The 20,866-nt window shown below is 38.8% G+C and overlaps 1 protein-coding gene across 2 annotated transcripts in view; it reads left to right on the top strand.

Moving 5' to 3' along the window:
- The first annotated feature begins 1,026 nt into the window (after positions 1–1,026).
- Positions 1,027–20,866, top strand: part of Snx2 (sorting nexin 2) — a 42,296-nt gene continuing 22,456 nt past the window's right edge. Inside the window, exons 1-5 of one of the 2 annotated variants that reach the window (XM_027400897.2) lie at positions 1,027–1,191; positions 11,675–11,792; positions 16,829–16,992; positions 19,933–19,999; positions 20,255–20,298. In XM_027400897.2, coding sequence (XP_027256698.1) covers positions 1,084–1,191; positions 11,675–11,792; positions 16,829–16,992; positions 19,933–19,999; positions 20,255–20,298 — 501 coding nt within the window. In that variant the 5' untranslated portion in view covers positions 1,027–1,083. The remainder of the gene's footprint in view (positions 1,192–11,674; positions 11,793–16,828; positions 16,993–19,932; positions 20,000–20,254; positions 20,299–20,866) is intronic. The other variant, XM_027400896.2, reaches the window with a different exon arrangement.

The following is a 20,866-nucleotide window of genomic DNA, read 5'->3' as shown; positions in this document are numbered from 1 at the left end:
TCCCTGTGGGTTTGAATCCAACCTGGTCTACATAGAGAGTTCCAGGCCAGCCAGAGCTATATAGAGAGACCTGTATGGAGAAAAAAGAAAAAAGAAAATTATTGTGTGGCTTTCTTGGCATATTGACACTTGAGGGCAGCCTGGGCTTCACATTGGCATAGCATATAATACAAGGGGAAAAAAAGGCAAACCTCCCCCCAAAACTGGGATAAAATATTGTACAGTCAATGAAATTGCAGCAATGTACCAATAAAACTCATTCAGAGTCCATTGTTTTGCATTATGTCTGCATTTTGTGAGACAGGATCTACTGTAGTGCAGGCTGACCTTGAACTCCTTGCGCTTCTGATGCTCCTGCTTTAACCTCCCAAGAGCTAGAACTATAGGCACACGCCCATCACACCCAGTTTTATATTGTATGGTGCTGGCAATCAGACCGGGCTTTGCACATGCTAGGCAAGCACTCTGCTAATGAAGCGACATGCCCACCCCAGACCTTTTAATCTAGGGCTGCACTAATAGGTAGCTACGGGCCATAAATAAAATGAAATGAAAATTTAAAAACGCTCAGTTTCTCACACTAGCCACATTTCAAGCACCCGGTAGTCCCGTGCAAACAGTACAGGAAGAGAACACTTGCCTTGTGTCAGAAGTTTCTTATGGACCTCTCTGGCAACACTTGAATGTGTTTCTCTATCCACCAATTATCAATCTTACCCTGAATCTGTGTATAATCCAAGCTGGTGTCTAAGCTCTTCTACTTCCTAGTCCTATAGTAACAAGTGTAATATTTTTGTGCTTTAAGTCTGGTCAGCATGCAGGAAGTAACTAAGGAAGGATGCCAAGACCCAAATGTGGAAGCAGGAGGAGCGGCGAAGGGGCGGGGCCGGCTATGAGCGCCTGGGCTCGCACGGCTTCAGTCTGGGGCGGAGCCTCGAGCGGGGAAGCCAGCCCGGGGGCGGGGCCTCGAGGGGCGGGCCCGAGGGGCGGGCCGGGAGGCGGGTCGGCGCGCCAGCCCTGCCTTGCGTGCTCACGTGACAGGTCCGCGAGGCCCGGCTCTTGCAGTCGTCCAGGCCAGCGAAGATGGCGGCAGAGAGGGAGCCTCCTCCACTGGGGGACGTGAAGCCCACCGACTTTGAGGAGCTGGAGGACGGAGAGGACCTGTTCACCAGCACTGTCTCCACCCTCGAGGTGAGACGGCCCCGCCGTGGAGGCCGCGTCGCGCGTCTTCCCCGCGCGCCTTGCCGCCTTTCCCCTGCGGCGACTGTCCCTCCCCACTCCGGCGTTCGGCCAGGCCAGGTCCGGTGACACCTGTGACGCCGGCCGCACCTCAGGTGCCTGTCAAGGGGGCTGGGGTCGGCCTGGGCGGCCAGGCCGCGGGACAGCAGCCTGCGGGCCTGGGGTGCGACTTCATCCTCCAGGGGCCGGGACCCAGGGACGGAGCACAGTCGTGCTTGCAAGCTCTCGGGCCTTCCGTGTCATTCGCGCCTCTTCCTCCAGGCAGGAGGAAGGCTTGTCCCGGGATCCCGGGCACCTCCGCTCCTCCTGGGATTTCAGCAGCCCTGGGGAGAGGAGCTTATTTCTCTGCTCACCGGAGGGTGTGCCCTGCAAGGGGAGAGCCATGAAGTGAACGCTGAGTGGCAGAGGGTCCCTGGGGAGGTCTGGGTGCGCTTTTCTGTGTAGTGTCCTTCATGGACGGTTAGTTCTCTTGGAGACAGGAGCCTCCTTTTTTTTTTTTAGAAAAAAAAAAAAAGGTAAATGCATTTCTTGAAGCAAGATCTCTTGCAGCCCAGGCTGGACTCGAACTCAGTATGTAACTGAGGATGACATTGAACCTGTGATCTTCCTGTCTCTCATCTTTCCAAGTGCTGAGACTAGCTGATGTTGAGCCACCGCTTGGGTTTTAGACTTTTTAGGGGCTATATTGTTTGGAAAATACAAAATCAAAGGAGGGTGCAGTTCAGGAAACTTTTTTTTTTTTTAATTACTAGGGGAGAAAGAGAAACAGATCTATCTCCACTCCTTTTTCCTCTTTTTTCCGCATGGTCAGCGATCTCTGTAGCTGAGTGTTCCTGTTTTTGTCAAAGGAAACACTATATGAGTTGAACGGTGTTGGCCCGCCTTTTTCTAGTCACATTTGAATTGCTTTACGTTGGATGAGAGTGCATACACCGGAAATCCTAATTTTAAGTATGTAAGCCCCTTTCTCAGAAGATTGTTTACCTCTGATGTAGTTGTTATTTTTTTTTAATCACGTGTGTTTACAGTGGATGTGTGTGTGCCGGTGCTTGCTTATGAAAATCAAAGGACAACTTTTGGGAGTTGGTTCTCTGCTTCCACCATTGTCAGCACTTTTACCAGCTTAGCGTCTCACCTCTTCTCTCCTTTCTTATAAAGTTTTTACTATAAGCCTTGTGGCCCTGTTAAGTTCTGCATCAAATCAACTAACTCTGAAACCCTTATCTGAATTTCATTGACTTGAAACTGAAAACTTAAAGGAAACTTTAACCACTGACTGAATTCTACTAATTTTATCTGTAGTGGTGAAGCCAAACCCCACCTTCCCACAGATTATAAATTCCCCGGATGGTGCCTCGAACAAAATCTTGAGTATTTGTAATTTAATGCAGCTAATACTGGTTAAATTGTCAAACCACTATCTCCTAAAATTCGTTAAAATTACTTAGCAGAATACATTTTTCTGGGCAGTGAGAATTTGTATCCTTGTATACTTTGATATGTTTTATATAGCTTAACATGTGAACATGTCTTCAGGGACCTAAAACCTGCATTGTCTTTCTGAGATACAGTACACAGAGCAAAAAGAACTATAGTCTGCATCTCTGAATATGATGTTTGGCCATTTTTTTAAAAAAGAAAGTCTGCAAAGTTTTATTACAAATATACTTATTTTGGTTAATGCACCGGGGAAGTTGTAAATAAAGTTGTTAATTGGTTACGGACCCCTTCCTTATCTCATGGATTTTAAGAAAGTGGTGTGACTGAGATTTCTAGATATGTCTTAAAATTTTTCAGGTTAGCATACAAAGTTCATTTTTCCCCTCTTCAACATGTTTGGGGACTGTCTATGGGGGATCCTGTGTCATTGCTTCATTTCTCTTTTACATAGTGCTTCTTACACTTTGGGTGCAAAAGAATCCACAGTATTCATGCACAAATGCCTGCACCTGACTGGAATTCTGTATGTCTAACAACTGCTTTTTTCTTTTGAAACCAGATCTCTCTTTATAGACTAGACTGGCATGGAACTCCTCTTGGCTGAGCCTGAGTGCTCCATTACAAACATGTACCAGTACCGCCATTCCCAGCTGTGGAGTGGCATTTTTCCTGTACTTAGGTTGAACATGCTGAGCAACATTCCCAGCCTCAGATCAGTGTAGATACAGTTTATTCAGGGGCCTTGTTGTTGTACTTATCATGATTCTGTAGAGCACTGTAGAGGCCCATTGCTTGTTTGTTGGTTTGCTTTGAGACAGGCTCTCACTCTCCCCAAACTCAATATATAGACCAGGGATTCAATATATAGACCAGGCTGGCCTCAAAGTCATAGAGAACCTCTTGCTTCTACCTCCTGAGTGCTGGGATAATGGTGTGCCACCACCATGCCTGGCAGATCAGCCCATTTATTGATTGGGATGTTTGATTTATTTTCTTTCTTCTTTTTTCTTTTCTTTTGCTTTTTGTATGTTCTGGGTATTAATCTTCTGTCTGGTGTATAAAGATTTTTTTTTTCTGATTCTGTAGGCTGTCTCTTCACTCAGTTGTTTCCTTTGCTGTGCAGAAGCTTTTTAATTTTCTGAAATCCCATTTGTAAGTTGTTAGCATTGTCTCCAGAGTTAGTGGTGTCCTTTCCAGAAAGTCCTTGTACCAGTGCTTCCCGTATTTTTCCTCTAATAGTCTCAGAGCTTCAGTTCTTGTATTAGGGTCCTTAATGCATTCAGAGTCAGTTTTTGTACAAGGTGAGTAAGAGATTCACATTTGTTCTTTTGTGTGTAGATAGCCAATTTTCCCAGTCCCATTTGTTGAAAAGGGTGTCTTTTCAGTGGTATATATTTTGGACATCTTAGTTGAAAATCTGGTGGCTGGGAGCTGGTGAGATGGTTTATTGTGTAAAGATACTTGACATCAAGCCTGATGACCACAGTTCAGTTCCCAAGGAGGGACCCAACTCCCTCCTTGCTCTTTGACCTCTACATTGGCTGCTCAATAAATGTAAATTTTTAGAAAATATTAATTAGGAGGCTGTAGTTGCATGGATTTATAGCTGGGTCCTCTGTTTTATTCCATCTGTCTACATGCCTGTTTTCTGCTAATACCATGTTTTGTAGTATAACTTGAAATCAGGTATGATTGCAACATTGCTCTTTTCCTTGCTTTCCAGATTGTTGCTGCTTCCCTATGTACCTCATCGTTCTTTATATTTCTCTAAAGAATGTTATTGGAGTTTTATTAGGGATTACATTGAATCTGTAGGTTGCCTTTTGAAAGGTAGATCTTCATAATAGTAATTCTGTTGATCTTTGAGGGAAGTCATCTCATTTCTTAGTGTCTTCAGATTTGTTTCTTCACCGTTTCAATTTTTTGTAGAGGTCCTTTACTTCCTTGGTTAGGTTTATTCCAAGATATGTTTATATTCACTTATTCATTTTTAGAGAATTTTGATGGGATTGTTTTCCTGATTTCTTGCTTAACATATTTGTTATTAGTAAACAGGAAAATCACTGATTTTTGTCTGTCAGTTTATCCTGGCACATTACTGGAAGTGTTTGTCAGATCCAGAAATTTTCTGGTGGAGTCTTTAGGGTCTATTACATAAACGCTTATCACCTGCAAATAAAGATAACTTGACTTCTTTCTTATTTGTATTCCTTTTATTGCATTCTCTTGACTTACTGCTCTAGCCAAGACTTCAAGTACTATATTGAATAGGAATATTCAATAGGAATATTGTTGTTCCTGATATTAGTGCAAATGCCTTATCTCCATTTATCATGATGTTGGCTATAGGCTTGTTGTAGGTAGTTTTTATTATGTTGAGATATGTTCCTTCCATTCTTAGTCTCTTTGGGGCTTCTATCATGGAGGATTTTGTCAAAACCCTTTTCTGTATCTGTTGAGATAATCATGTGATTTCTTTCCTTGAATCCATTCGTGTGACGTATAACATTTTCTGATTTGTATATTGAACCATCCCTGCATGTCTGAAGTGAAGCTAACTTGATCTTATTTATTTTTTGTATATGAGGGTTTTGGATTTTTTGGGGTGGTGGTGGCTGCATTTATGTATGTGTACTATGCGCGGCTCATGTATTCAGAGCTCAGAAAAAAGCATCTGGAGTAATTGGAGTTACATGGTGGGCCACCATGTGGGTGCTGGTGGAACCTGGGTTCCTCTGCAAGTACAACAAATGCTTATAACGTCTGTCTGAGCCATCTCTCCAGTCCCTGAATTACCTTTTTGATGTGATCTTGAATTTGGTTTGCAAAGTATCTTATTGAGAATTTTTGTGTCTTTGTTCATCAGGGAGACTTGTCTGTAATTTTCTTTTTTTGTTGTGTTTTTGTCTGGTTATGTCACCAACGTAACACTGAAGTTATAAGAGTAAGGAAACATTCTTTCCTTCTCTATTTTATGAATTACTTTGTGAATGATTGTTGTTGATTCTTTTTAAAAGTTTGCTAGAATTCTGTAGTAAATGCATCTGGGGCTGGATTTCTTTACTTGGAAGATTTTTATCACTGTCTGAGTCTTGCTTGTTACAGACCTGGTTATTTATTATCTCTTCTTCATTTTACTTCAGTAGGTCATATGCACCTAGAAATTAATTTCGTCTCAGTTTTCAATTTTAGTGGAATATAAGTTTTTTTTGTTTTATGGGATTTTGTTTGTTTGTTTGTTTTTTGTTTTTCAAGATAGGGTTTCTCTGTGTATCCTAGCTGTTCTGTAACTAGCTCTTTTAGTTCAGATTAGCCTTCAACTCATAGAGATCCACCTGCCTCTGTGTCCTGAGTGCTGGGATTGAAGGCGAGTGCCACCACCGACAGGCTGGAATATATGTATTTTAAATTTAAAAAGGATTTATTTTTATTATTTTATGTATATTTGTGTGGATGAGTGAATGCTGCATGTATGTGGGCTCCTGTGGAGGCCAGGAAAGAACATGATGTCCCTTGGATCTAGAGTTACAGGCCTTATATGCCACCAGACAGACATGGATTCTGGAATGGAACCTGGGTCCTCTGGAAGGGCAGCAAATGCTCTTATCTGCTGAGCTATGGCGCTTAATGTATATCCTTATGATTTTATATCTAATTCTTTTCCATTGTATTGTAGGTTGGGATGTGTGCTATATACAGTGCATGTGTGGTAGTCAGGGCAAATTTTGGGAGTTGATTCTTTGAATTATGTAGGTCCTGGGAAATGGGTTTTGGGGCTTGACTGAGAACCCCTTTACCTGTTGATTTTCTGACTTTTTTTTTTATTATTTTTTTTCAAGACAGGGTTTTCATGTGTAGCCATGTGTAGTCCTGGAAATCGCTCTGTTGAGACCAGGCTGGCCTCAAACTTGATCTGCCTGCCTTCTGAGTGCTGGGATTAAAGACATACTCCACCTATTTTGACTTTCATTAGTTTCTGTTGTAATTTCTACCTTTCATCTCTAATTTTATTAATCTCTTGTCCTTTTAGTTTGGCTAAATGTTTGTTAATCTTAGTTATCATTTCAAAGAGTCAACTCTTTGTTGATTTTTTTTGATCTTTAAAAATTTCTATGTCATTTATTTCCTGATTTTTTTTTTTCAACCTACTGGCTTTGGGTTTGCTTTGTTCTTGTTTTTCCAGGGTATTGAGGTTATGGTTTTCTTTTGTTTTGTTTTGTTTTTTTGTTTTTAATTTAGGCACTGTTAGTTAGTTAGGAACTTTACCCGTAGGACTGCTTTCATTATATCCTGTAAGTTTTGACGTGTTCTTTACTTTTTCATTCAATTCTCAGAATTGTTAAAAATTTTCTTCTTGATTTCTTCAATGGCCCATTTATCATTCAGTTGGGTGTTGTTTAATTCCCATGAGTTTATGTATTTTCTGTAGTTTCTCATGCTATTGATTTCTGCTTCATTACATTGTGGCCCTGATTGAAAATAACAAAAAGCTATTCTAGTTTTCCCAGTTTGCTTTCTAATAAGATCATTCTAGAGAAAGTTCTATGGGCTACTGAGAAGAGTGTGTATTTTTTTTCCCCCCAAGACAGGGTTTCTCTGTGTAACAGCCCTGGCTGTCCTGGCACTTGCTCTGTAAACCAGGCAGGCCTTGAACTCACAGAGATCCACCTTCCTCTGTTTCTTGAGTTCTGGGACTAAAAGCATGTGCTACCACCCCCAGGCTTTATTTTTATTTTTTAAAGTGTGTGTGTGTGTGTGTGTGTGTGTGTGTGTGTGTGTGTGTGTGTGTGTGTGTGAAGTTGCATATGCTAAAGTACACAGATAGAGGGGGGTAAGTGAACAACTGGGTGGAATTGGTGCTTCCCTTCTATATTTTGTTTGTTGTTTATTTGTTTGTTTTGGTGGGATGACCTGTCTTATTGGTGAGACTTAAATTCACCATTATTGTGTTGAGGTTAATTTGGTCTTATATCTAGTAGTATTTGTTGTATGAATTGGGTACACCCATGTTCTGTGCATATGTTTAATCTTGGTGGATTGCTCCCCCATATGAAGTGACTTTATCTTTTGGGTTGAAGTTTGTTTTGTCAGATGTTAGCAGAGTGACACATATTTACTTCCTGCTTTTCTTTGCTTGGAATGTTTTTCCATCCTTTCGCTTTAACATTTGCCTTTCATGGTGAAGCACGTTTCTTGGGAGGTAGCAAATAGATGGATCCTGCTTTGTTGTTCTTAGTTAAATTTATTTATTTTTATGTGTATGGGTATTTTGCCTGCACGCATGTCTTTCTACCACATCCAAGTCCACAGAGACTAGAAAAGATCATTGGATTTCCTGGAAGTGGAGTTACGGGTGGTTGTGAGCTACCTGATGATGTGAATGCTGGGAACTGAACCCAGGTTCTCTGCAAGAGCAGCCAGTGCTTTTAACCATCAAGTCATCTCTCTACAGCCTTGATCTTTAAGCTTTTAAAAAAAAAAATTGTGTGTGTGTATGTTTGCCACGGACTTTGAGAACTGTATGAGTCGGTTGGACACTGGGCACAGTCATTTATCCCTGCTTCTTTTTTTTGTGCCTGGCTTAAGAAATTATTTTATAGCAAGTGTATCTTGAAGGAGTAGAGACATTATTGTGTGGTGTTCTGTTTTCTTTTACCATCTCACTAATAGGGCTTCTAATCCCCTGTCTCAGCTGGAAGTCCTGTTTTTAATTTCTGTTTACAATTTGTGTGGGTGTAGTGTGGTGTAGTGTGTGTAGCTACTGGAAGATGTTTGTCTCTATTATGTGGGTTCTAAGAATCAAATTTAGGTCATCAGGATTGACAGCAAGCATCCTGTCCACTAAGCCTTTTTTTCTTTTTCTTTTTTTGAGAAGGGTCTCACTTACATAGTCCAGGCTGGGCATAGGCTTTCATCATTTCTCCTGCCATAGCCTCCCAAGGCATTGCATGCATGAGCCATCATGCTTCATTATACCTTTTTTTCTGAACAGCATTGTTAAGGTACAGTTTATGTGCCATATTGTTCACCCATTAGTGTGTACCTTTCAGTGGTTTTTAGGATTGTGAAACATATGTATCTATTAGCATAGTCAGTTTTAGAATATTTTCATTATTTTAGAAAGACATCTTGTATCCTTCAGGTGTTTTCTCTCCATTTTCCCAGTCTCCAACCTTAATATAGCAACTAATCTATCTCTATAGATTTCCTGTTCTGGAGTTTGAATGAGTAGAATCATATAATTGTGTTTGTATGTTTAATTTTTTTCCCTACTCAGCATTGGGCAGGGGATTATCATAGTGCATTGTCTGCAGGTATGACAATGTAAGTAAATAAAAATTGGGTCTTGCCTTGTAGCCCAAAGTGGTCTTTAGCTTGTGATCCTCTAGCTTCATTCATGCTTCTGTGCTACAGTCTCAGAAGTATGTCACTATGCCACTTCCATGTTGATGCTTTCAGTGACATGCTCAGTATCTGCAGAATGCAGAGTCACAAAGATTAAGACATTAGTTTTCTTTAACACTTTATTTCTGTCTCACTACTTAGTCTGGACTGCTCTGAAACTAGAAGTCCTCCTACCTCAGCTTTCCCAGTGTTAGGATAGTATGAGTGCCCTACCACACATGTCTGCTTTTCTTTATTTAGTTTTAAGTTTTTTAAAAAACTTGTTGTTTCTATGCACATGTGCATGTGGGTGCCCACAGAGGCCAGAAGTAGATTTTAGATCCCCTGAAGATTGAGTTTATGGGCTGCCCCATGTGGATATGGAGAATTGAATGTGAGTCCTTTGCAAGAACAGCAAAAACTCTTAACCACTGAGCCATCTTTCTAGCTTCCTTGTTTCTGTTCCAACATGTGATCTCATGTAGCTCAGGCTGGCCCCAGACTTGCTTTGTAGTCAGAGATGGCTTGAACTACTAATCTCCTTTCTCTGCTTCCAGAAAGTACTGAGATTACAGACTGTACTACCATGTCCAGAAGATGAATAATATCAAAAGATGATTAGAAGATTGTGGGTGTGCTTTGGTAGGAGAGTGTTTGCCAGGCATGTATGCGTACAGGGCTCTAGGTTCAGTCTCTACCACCACAAAAACAAAAAGATACTCATCCTACAAAAAGTTTACTAACCACTAAAGAAGAAAAAATGTCATATGAAATTAAGAAATTCTGTTGTAGGTCTATTATTAATGTAGAAAGGTAAGCCATAGACTGCTGGAAATATTTGTAATTTAAATCTGACTCCCCCTCCCAAACAAACCCTTTTGTCTAAAAAAATATAAAGAACCTCTAGCAGCTGGGTGATAGTGGTATACAACTTTAATCCCAGCCCTCTGGAGCAGAGGTAGGCAGATCTCAGAGCTTGATGCCAGCTTGGTCTACTGAGTGAGTTGTAGGACAACCAGGGCTACACAGAAAACCCCTATCTTGAAGAAAAAAACAAAAAACTGGGTGGTAGTGGTGCACACAGCACATGGGAGGCAGAGGCAGGCAGATTGGAAGAGATCTTTAAGACCAACCTGGTCTACATAGTAAGTTCTAGGACATCCAGGACTACACAGAGAAGCCTTGCAAAAACAACAAAACAAAACAGCTAATAATATTTTTATTTTATTTTTTTTTTTTTATAAAATGCTTGAGACCTGTGTCAGTTAGTCTTGTCACTCCATAGGACTTAGAATCACCATGGAGCCATACATATCTCTAGGCATGTCTTTGCTGGTTTATCTATGTTAGGTTAATATAAGTGGGAAAGCATATTACAATGAATGATTTGCTACACAGAGCAATACAGAAGAGTTTCATATAAGTATAGAATTAGGCAGGAAAAACAGCTGGGTATGATAGAGTCCTAATAATTCCAGAATTTGAAAGGGTGAGGCAGGAGGGTGTCTTTTTCCAGACTTTTACTTAGCCGGACCTAATTGAAAAAGAGAAGAGTCATTAATTTTCCAGCTGAGTGTAGTGCACACCTACACATAAGTACATGGGAGCTGAGGCATGAGAGTGAGAGTGCAAGTCCATCCTAGGCTATGCTACATATGAGAGCCCTTGGAGAGAGAGAGAGAGAGAGAACTTTGAGAGATGATATAGCTTTAGTTTGAAAATGTAGAATCTTAGAAATAGCTGTATTCATTACAGCATTAGATCTGTATGTAACATAGCATACTTGTAGGAGTAAGAGGTGATTTTTAGGATCAGTTCTCAGAGACTAAATTCAGGTCACCATGTTGTTAGTAAGAGCCTTTGTTACTGAGTCATCTCACAGGCTCTTTTTATTTATGTACTTCTGTTTTGGTTTATTTGAGGTAGGGTCTTAAGCTAGTGTTGAATTTATAATGTAGTTGGGGATGACCTTGAGCTCCTAACCCACTTGCCCCATCTCCCAAATTCTGGGATTACAGGTGTAAGCTACCATGTGTGCCTTTTATTTTCTTATTCTAAAGCAGGGCTTTGAACTTTGATATATTTGACCGCAGCAGAAAAACAATCATAATCATAAGAAAAGCATTGACTAATTTTTAAATAACTTATTTATTTTATATACATTGGTATTTTACCTGCACCTGTGTCTGTGTGAGGTTGTCAGATCTTGGAGTTACAAACAGTTGTGAGCTGCCATGTGAGTGCTAGGAATTGAACCAGGGTCCTCTGTAAGAGCAGTCAGTGTTCTTAACCCCTGAACCATCTCTCCAGCCCCCAAAGCACTGACTCTTCAAATCAAGGGACTTGTTCAGCATTTGGTTGTATTGTGGATAGCATGGTTTTGTTAATTGTAACAAATATGATAAATTAGTGCTTCTAAAAGGAATGATACTTGAGTTAAGTGACTCTTGAGCAAAGGGGATGCACTAAAGTGTGTTTTGAACCTTAGAAAAGAATGTAAGTGGCTGTTCTTTTCCTCTCTAATCAAGGGAATGCTGCATTTCTCTAGTTTATGAGATACAGTGAAAAGCAAAGAAGCATTCCAATTCATTGTCTACTATTCTTTTCACAGTCAAGTCCATCATCTCCTGAACCAGCCAGTCTTCCTGCAGAAGATATTAGTGCAAACTCCAATGGCTCCAAACCTGTAGAAGTCATGCTAGATGATGACAGAGAAGATCTTTTCGCAGGTAATTGTCATATCTTGACTTTTTTTAGTAATAGCCAACTATATAATATTATATGCTATTAGAATACTCTTTAAGGCAACTGAAATTCTGTGTCTTAATGGGAGCTCTTGTAACACCCTAAAAAGTGAATCTGAGCATGGTTGATGCCTATAATCTTAGAATTAGGGATACTGAGGCATGAAGATTGCTATGAGTTCAAGGGCAGCCTAGCTTATAAGGTGAGACCTATAACCAACCCAAAACAAACAAAAATTTAGCAGGATAGGGACTATCTAGTTAGGTCACCCTGTAAGAAATACACTCTGTAAGAAATATACACAGACCATTAAGAAAAGCAAAACTGCCCTTTATTTTTAAGCATTTGAAAACGAAGTACAGGGTATTGACCATATCATTGGGAGGTAGCAATGTTGTTTTTGTTGTTATTGTTACTTACAAGTCATCACAAAGCAAAATCAAAGTATGCATTTAAGAATCAACTAGAGAGATGCTTCAGCAGCTCTTCCAAAGGGAACCAAGTTTGATTCTTAGCACCCACATAGTGGCTCATAGCCATCTGTTAACTCTAGTTCCATATGATGCTTTCTTCTGGCCTCTGGTGGCACCAGGTATACATGTGGTACATAGACATATCTGCAGGCAAAACACCATGCACATAAAAAATAAAAAAGAATCACTGTTGGGGCTTGAGAGATGGCTCAGAGGTTAAGAGCACTGATTGTTCTTCCAGAGGTCCTGAGTTCAATTCCCAGCAACTACATGGTGGCTCACAACCATCCACTATGAGATCTGGTGCCATCTTCTGGTGTGCAGATATACATGGAAGCAGAATGTTGTATGCATAATAAATAAAATCTTTAAAAAAAAAAGAATCACTGTTACAGGTTTGCTGTTAGATAAGTTGATGGTTGAGTGTGTTCTAGTTATAAGGATACAATTTGGTGTAGTCCATTCTAACTTAAAAAGAATGCTGACTTTTCTAAATAATTATGCCTTGAAATTAAATTAAGAATTAGGTTAATATTTTAATATTAAAAGCAAAAATTAAAGTTTATTATTTATACAAAATTAAAATAGTGAATATTTTTGTATTTAGCAATTAATCTGTGACAAAGATTGAGAGTATGAGGCCATTCTAGGAATGACAAGATCAGGGATACATAGTAAGACCCTGTGAGAAAGAAAGAAAGAAAGAAAGAAAGAAAGAAAGAAAGAAAGAAAGAAAGAAAGAAAGAAAGAAAGAAAGGAAAGAAAGGGAAGGAAGGGAGAGAGAGAGAGAGAGAGGTAGAGAACAGCAATGAATTGTCAGTATTTGTTTAAAGACTAAATAATTTGGAGTTGGTGAGAAGGAATCAGTAGATGAAGTTCTTTCTGTATAACACTATTTTTTAGTTTGACCTGGTAAACCCTCAGGAAATTGAGAGAACTGGCTCCTGAAAATTGTCCTCTGACCTCTACATAGTACATGTATCAGTGGCACGTATTCCTGCACTACCATACATACACCATGCATACATACTCATACAACAAAAATTTTAAATAAAATAATTTTTATGCTTTACAGTTTAACTTAGTTGTGTTTGTTTGTTTGCTTTTATTTTTCTGAGACAGGGTTTCTCTATAGCTTTGGAGTCTGTCCTGGAACTCGCTCTATAGACCAGGCTGGTCTCAAACTCACAGAGATCTGCCTGCCTCTGCCTCCCAAGTGCTAAGATTAAAGGCGAGTGCCACCACTGCCCAATTTAGCTGTGTTTTATAATGACATCTTAGGTTATCTAAGACATCTTTGTAAAAATTATACTGTTTGGTTCATATTTATAATGCAGCGAAGCAGATCTATGTCTCTTCCTATGGAAGAGTATGATGCTAGGAACCTGTAAGTACAGCATCTGCTATCAGGATGATGAAACTTGTTGTCTGGTAGTAATAACATATTTTCAGTGTATAATATGCAATTCTGGCTAAAGCAAAGTAGCCATTGTGATTTTTTAAGCCCCAAAGAAGCCAGATTATGTTGCTGTGTCCTGTTGTGCTTTAGATAAGTTATGTAGTTTATGGGTAGTTCATATCAGCACCACACTGGAAAAAATAATCTGTGATATGTTGTTACTTCCTCATCAGATGTTTACCAAATGGATTCAACTATCTAACCCTTCTCCATTTGGTTCATCCTAAAGAATGCCTGAATATTGACAAAATCAGTGTGTGTTCATCCTCAAGTTATAGCTTTAGATCTGTTTGGAACTAAGCCCTGTGTATTTGTAGCTCTTTACTTAAGCGAAAAGAAGTCACATCAGCCATTTAAAGTCTGGACTTAGTGATACATACCTCCAATTCCAGCACTTAGCGGGTGGCAAGTGCAGGATCAGGTTCTCCTCAGTAACATGAGTTGGAGCATTCTTGTGACTGTGTCTTTTGTTGTTCCATTGTGTAACCTTGGCTGTTCTGGAACTCACTCTGTAGACCAGGCTGGCCTCAAAACTCATAGATCTGCCTGCCTCTGCTTCCCAAGTCATGTGCCGCCATAGCCTGCTGAGACCGTGTCTTAAAAACCAAACAACAAACAAAATTTAAGGCAGACCATCAGTATCCTGAATCTAAGCCTATCCATTAGATCATGCTTAGCCTGACTTAAGTTCCGGGTCCTTTGTAGCTGAAGCAGCTACTAGTACAACAAGCACAGAAAACTTTTTTTTTTATCAGTGTAGTAAAATGTTATTGAAAAACATTAGATAGCTTTAGATTAGTGCTTCTCAACCTTCCTAATACTGTGGCCCTTTAGTACAGTTTCTCATGTTATAGTGTCTCCCAACCATAAAATTATTTCATTGCTACTTCATAACTAATTTTGCTACTGTTATGAATCGTAATGTAAAAAGTATTCGATATATGACATGGGGAGGTGACAACTCACAGGTTGAGAACACCGAGTTTAAAACAATGTCAGTGGAATCTTTTGTTGGTTTGTTGTTGCTTGTGTGTTGTGGCTATAGCAGTGCTTCCTGGGGATCATAGGTTTGATGGGCTCTGCTGCTTATGTTAATGTTGATGCTTTGATCCTTTATAAACTTCTCACACCTTGGTTTCTTTAAGACTTACTTATTTTTATGTGTCTGAGTATTTTTTTTTTTCATTTGTATATGTGCACCATTGCATGCAGTGCCTACAGAGGCACTAGATTCCCTGGAACTGGAGTTATGGATGGTTTTGAGCTGCCATGTGGGTTCTGGGAACCAGAAGAATAGCCAGTCATCTTAACTGCTGAGCCATCCCTTTAGCCCATCACACCTAGTTTGATGTACTACTTTTTACTTTCATACAGTGTTGACTGTTTTTTGTTTTTGATACAGATCACTATATAGATCAAGCCTCAAATTCATAAGGTTATACCTGTCTCTGCCTCCCAAGTGCTGGGATGAAAGGCCAGCACCACCATGCCCAAACATATTGTTGACTATTTTCATCTCTTTAAAAATTTTTCCTATTACATTTATTTATTTATTTATGAGTGTGTGTGTGTGTGTGTGTGTGTGTGTGTGTGTATGTACATACCACAGCATGTGCATGGAGGTCAGAGGATAACTTGTAGAAGTTTGCTCTCTTCCTACTGTGTAGGTCCCAAGGATCAAACTCCGATTGTCAGGCTTAGTGAAAATCACCTTTACCCAATGAACCTGTTTTCATTTCTTTAAAATAAATAAATAGGTAGATAAATAAATAAAAATGTTAGCAGTCTGCAAAACCTGAAGTGGTGTCTATGCTTTTAGTTTGTGCTGTCAGGGTCATATATAGTCTACTGTATCTGTATTCTGTATTTTCCCCTTTGGTTACCATAGTTTGTAGGATTTTAGTTATTGATCAATTTGATGGCATGTCAAGTTGTGTAATTTCAAGTTGACTGCTTAAAGTGATTTACTGACCACAATTAGTACTTTCTCCAAATTCCAAGAATCCAGAAACCAAGAACCAAGACCGAAAACTGTTGGTCTGATCCCTTGTTTGCCTTATAATTTCATCTTCTTGGTATCAATTCTACAAACCAGTAGGACTATTTTGTCCTAGGCTCACTGATTAAATTTCACTGTCCTAGCCTTTTTTTTTTTTTTTTTTGCTTCTACTTATGCTGTTATTCTGTTTGCATGGAATTCTTCTTCAACATCTTCCTATATCTATTTAAACAATCTCAAGTCAGAGTCACAGACTATTTCTGGTTTTCCCCACCCTGAAGTTTTAACTCCTGTGTCTACTCAAATTATAGTGTTTGTTGTACTGTTCATATAGTAATTGAATGTCTTATAACATTCTTTATTGTTCTCTTAAGTCTTTTATTATTATTTAACATTCCACATGTCTTGTTTTCTCAACTAGATTATAAACTCCCTGAGGGCAGGTATGATTTTTTTCCATTTCTTTGTGTTTCTTCATTGCATTTAGCACAGTAGTGCATAATCTATAGACCAGTTTATTGATATGGTTTGATTTTTAAATATACTTAATTTTAGATATTTCAAGTGAATGAGCATTTAAAATTAAAACCTAAACATCTCTTTGCTTTGTGTCATATTTGTATATTAAACTAATATCCAGTAATCTTTGGCAATTAGTTGCTTTAGATTACTAACGTGGTGAGTTTTTCGTAACAGATTTTTAATCTCAATTGGGATAAAGGTAGTCTTCCAAAAAATTCGTTTTCATATGTATGACCAATCATACTAACTTGAATAAAATATTATTAAGGTAAGTTACCATATGAAAGCTGTATTACCAATCCAGACACAAATGAATATGGAATTAGTCACATTATTGTTTTTCTCCTAGTATAGATAATTAAACTGACTTAATACAGTTCTTCATAAAATCAACATAGTTCCTGTTTGTTGTAAAGTTTTCATAAAGTTTCATAAAACTAAATAATTAAAGTCCCTTATAGTGATAACTTATAAATCATTGAGACTTATTTGTAGGTATGTTTTTCATATTTCATGAACTGCTGTATGCTGACATTTTCTTGATTAACTTGTTTAATTTATGTCTAGAAGCCACAGAAGAAGTTTCTTTGGACAGTCCAGAAAGAGAGCCTATCCTCTCCTCTGAGCCTTCTCCTGCAGTTACTCCTGTCACACCTACTGCACTCATTGCTCCTAGAATCGAATCAAAGAGTATTTCTGCTCCAGTGATCTTTGATAGATCCAGAGAAGAGGTATGGAGAGATGTTTATAATTCTAGGTTAATGTGGAAAGAATACACCTTTGTTCCTTACCCATCACTTCGCTCCTGTTAAATTATTCCTAATCAAAGCCTTTGAGACATTTTAGGTGGAAAAACTATACTAAGAAGAAAGGTAAGGTGGCACATGTCTATAATGTCTGTACTTGGGAGGCAGAGGCAGGTAGATCTCTGTTAGAAGCCAGCTTGTTTCTACAATCGAATTCTAACTCAGCTAGGGTTACATAGTGAGACCTGATGTTAGAAAATATGGGGGATGCAGGGGGTGACACCTGGTGTTAAATCTCTTTCTCTCAAGAAATTGACCTAGCATATTATGTACATTCTTTTTGTTGTTTGATTTTTGAGACAGGGTCTTTTTAACTCTGTAGCCCTTGCTGGCCTGGAACTCATAGTGTCCCACTGCTTTAAAACTTAGAGCAGTGTTCCTGTCTTAGCGTCTGTATTGCACTCCACCAAATCCTACCACTTACCCTTCTTAAATCAAAGAGTTTGAAGCTAGAGTGTAGCTCAGTGGTAGAGTGATTGCCTCATATGCTCAGGACCCTTGATTCTATCCCCAGAGCCGCCAAAAAAGAAGACTGATTAAATCTTCGTATTTGACATTTGTGGTCTTATGATAATAGTGTAGGCCTCTGAGGGTTCCTATGTTGAACAAGTGATGGAAGCAAGTACTTAAAGTGGTGTTATGAGTAATTTTCTTTGATAGAGTATGTAGTGAATACTGATGATACTTAAGATTGCTATCTAGCATCTATTTATTTTTACAGCACTAAGAATTAGACCCAGGGGCTCTTGCATGAAAAGCAAGCTTTACCTCTGAGCTCTATGCCTAGCCCAAGCCTTTATCCACTTCTTTTTGAACTGCCTCAAACTTTTAGGTGTTTTTGTTGTTGTTGTTGTTTTTCTTTCTTTCTTGGGTTCTTTATTTTTTATTTTTATTTTCCTTAATTTATTTTTATTTAAGTTAGAAACAAGCCTGCTTCACATGTCAGTCCCAGCCCCCCCTCCCCGCTGCCCCCTACCAACCTCTCACCCTATCCCCCTGGGCAGGTGAGGCCACCCATGGGTGAGATCCCCAAAATCTGGGGTAGGGTCTAGGCCCTTCCCTAAGTTCAAGGTTTTAGTTTTAAAAGAAAGAGGTACATATCAATAAAAGTTGCTTCCTCATTACCTGATTCTTTTACTTTATAAAGCATAGAATTATTAAGAAACAACATATTTGGAGAAAAGAAAATCATGGTGTGGAGGTTATTTCAAAAATAAAACATTTAAAAAATTCAAGTAGAAATTTATAACCAATGTAATCACAATTAAATAATGACTATATACAAAGGTGAATAACTTCCCCCAAATAAATCAAATGGAAAGTAGGAAGATATAAATAAATGATTACTCATACTGTCTGATTCCATGATATGAACATTAAAAACAGATAAAATTAGTGAACAGTATATACAACAGTAGATAATCAGGCTATCAGCTGTGTTGGCAGGGTAAAGAAGTTGTGATTGGAAGGCAAGCTGTAAGAGGGTCTGTGGGGATGTACTTGTTGCTTGCATTTCTCATTTTGGTTCTGGTTACAAAGGTGAGTTCATTTTGTGAGAGTTTATTGAGCTGTCCACTTAACAGTTAATACATTTTTCTGAATCACAGTGTCCATGTAGAGAAGATTAGCTAATGTCTCTATAAAAAAGTGACTTTGAAAAGAAAGATGGTTAGGAAAATATGCTTTTGTTACAGCTTTATATTGCTAATATCGTCTTGACATTTTGGAGATTTAATACTGTGAGATTTCTTGTCCTTTGCTTTTTCATTTTGTTTAATGCTATGCATAGAATCCAGGCCTTGCTTATGCTAGGCAGATACACTGCCTCTTGAGTTACACTCCTGGCTGACCTCTCTAAAAACTCTTCCTGCAACAAAAATATTTTAAATGCTTGGGTTTTGTTATTTGTTTTGTTTTTTAAGTCAGGGTAGCCCTGGCTGTCTTGGAACTCACTATACAGAAGAGGCTGGCCTTTATCTGAGAGCTTCACCTGCCTTCTGTTCCTGAGTCTTGGGATCAAAGGCATGGATTTCCATGGCCTGGCTGAAATTTTTTAGTTTTCTTTTGGTTTATAATTTTTTTAAAATATATTTATTGTTATTTCATGTGCATTTGTGTTTTGCCTGTGTGTATGTCTGTGTGAGCTGCCATGTGCTGCTTGGAATTGAACCTGGTTTCTCTGGAAGAGTTGTCAGTGCTCTTAACTGCTGACCATCTCTCTGGCCCCAAAATACTTGTTTTTAAATTGCCTTCAAAAGGGCCTTTCTGTAGTCCCATCAAGTTAATTTTCCCACTTGTTAATTTTGAAAATTGAGTTTTGCAGGACATTTATTGTTGTTGAGGAAAATAATGTTTTTTATTGGATAATTAGAGAAATCATTCTGTTAAAGTTGGTTTTAGATATAATTTCTACAAGCATGTAAGTTTCTATTGGTACAGGTAATGAGTTCTTTTTAGTTATTCAGGTTGGAAATTATGGGGCAGGAGCTCTAATGACAGTTTTGTTCATCTATCAGTTGGGCTGGGCATGCGGCAGTCTGTCCTCTTATGTTGACCAGTTGTAGATCTCTCTAATAGTCTCCATCTTTTGCAAAAGGAAACTTCTTTGATACTGGGTGAGAGCTACACTTATTTGTGCTATAAGGATAAGTATTTAGAATACAATTAGAAATTATATTGGTTTAGAGAAATGACAGCAGTACGATCTCTGTAGGGCACAGGCCCTCTCTAGACACAGATAGCTGACCAGAACTGCAGTACTAGGCATAAATTCCCTCCTGTTAACAGGGCTATGAATCCAATTAGACAGCTGCTGGTTACCTTCAAGAGAAATGGAATTTTTAACACCAAAATATACTTTTATAGATTGAAGAAGAAGCGAATGGAGATATTTTTGATATAGAAATTGGTGTGTCAGATCCAGAAAAAGTTGGTGAGTCATTATTATTTTCTGTACTTCTTTTTGATTGATTTGATTATTATATCCTACAGTTTTACACTTACATGGTTATGGTGCTTTTCTTTTAAATTTTTTTGTATTTAAAACATTTAATTCAATTAATTTATTTTTAATTATTTTTGTGGTACTAAGAATTAAACCCAGGTTTTATATACACTAGTCTACCTTTTGCCTCTTCTAGTCCAAGACATGAATTTTAATAATTTTCTTTGACTTCTTTCTTTATAGGTGATGGCATGAATGCTTACATGGCATATAGAGTAACAACAAAGGTGAGCTTTTTGCTTCTTTAATAAAGTGTTGGCCCCTCACTCTGTGTGGTAGAGAGGATGTGAGCATAAGAATGAGAATTTACAGGAAGTGAACTAATGTAAACCTGAAGATTAGGGATAGCCAAGGTAGTTCTAAGGTGAGACATGGGTGAGGGAGTGAGTGGGAACGGGAAGGAGGAGGAGTCAAGGCATTGGGCTTTCTAGAGTCCAGAGTCCTGTCTGTAAGTGACTCCTGACTGCTTCTTCTTATGGATTTCGAGTAACCACATTAAAGAGTTCTGATTTCATCCTTATCATACAGGAGAGCAGTTAGAGAGGGTCTGACAAAAGCATGGCACTATTAGATTTTCTTTAGGGCGGCTCTGTCTTAACTCAGTATGAATTGGGAGGATCCAAGTACAGGTCAAGACTTCCATTTAAAGGCCACTGCAGTTACTGAAGGATTAAGTTTTGACACAGAAAGCAAGTCTGTCATAGTGTAGCTCAGTTAGTTAGAGTGCCTGTACACTCTCCAGTGTACAGAACAAACTGGAAGTGGTACACACCTGTGATTTCAACACTCAGGAGG

Source organism: Cricetulus griseus, chromosome 2, assembly GCF_003668045.3.
Source record: "Cricetulus griseus strain 17A/GY chromosome 2, alternate assembly CriGri-PICRH-1.0, whole genome shotgun sequence".
Classification (NCBI taxonomy): Eukaryota; Metazoa; Chordata; class Mammalia; order Rodentia; family Cricetidae; genus Cricetulus; species Cricetulus griseus.
Note: the sequence above shows the minus strand (reverse complement) of the source record. Positions and strands in the feature narration are given on the sequence as shown.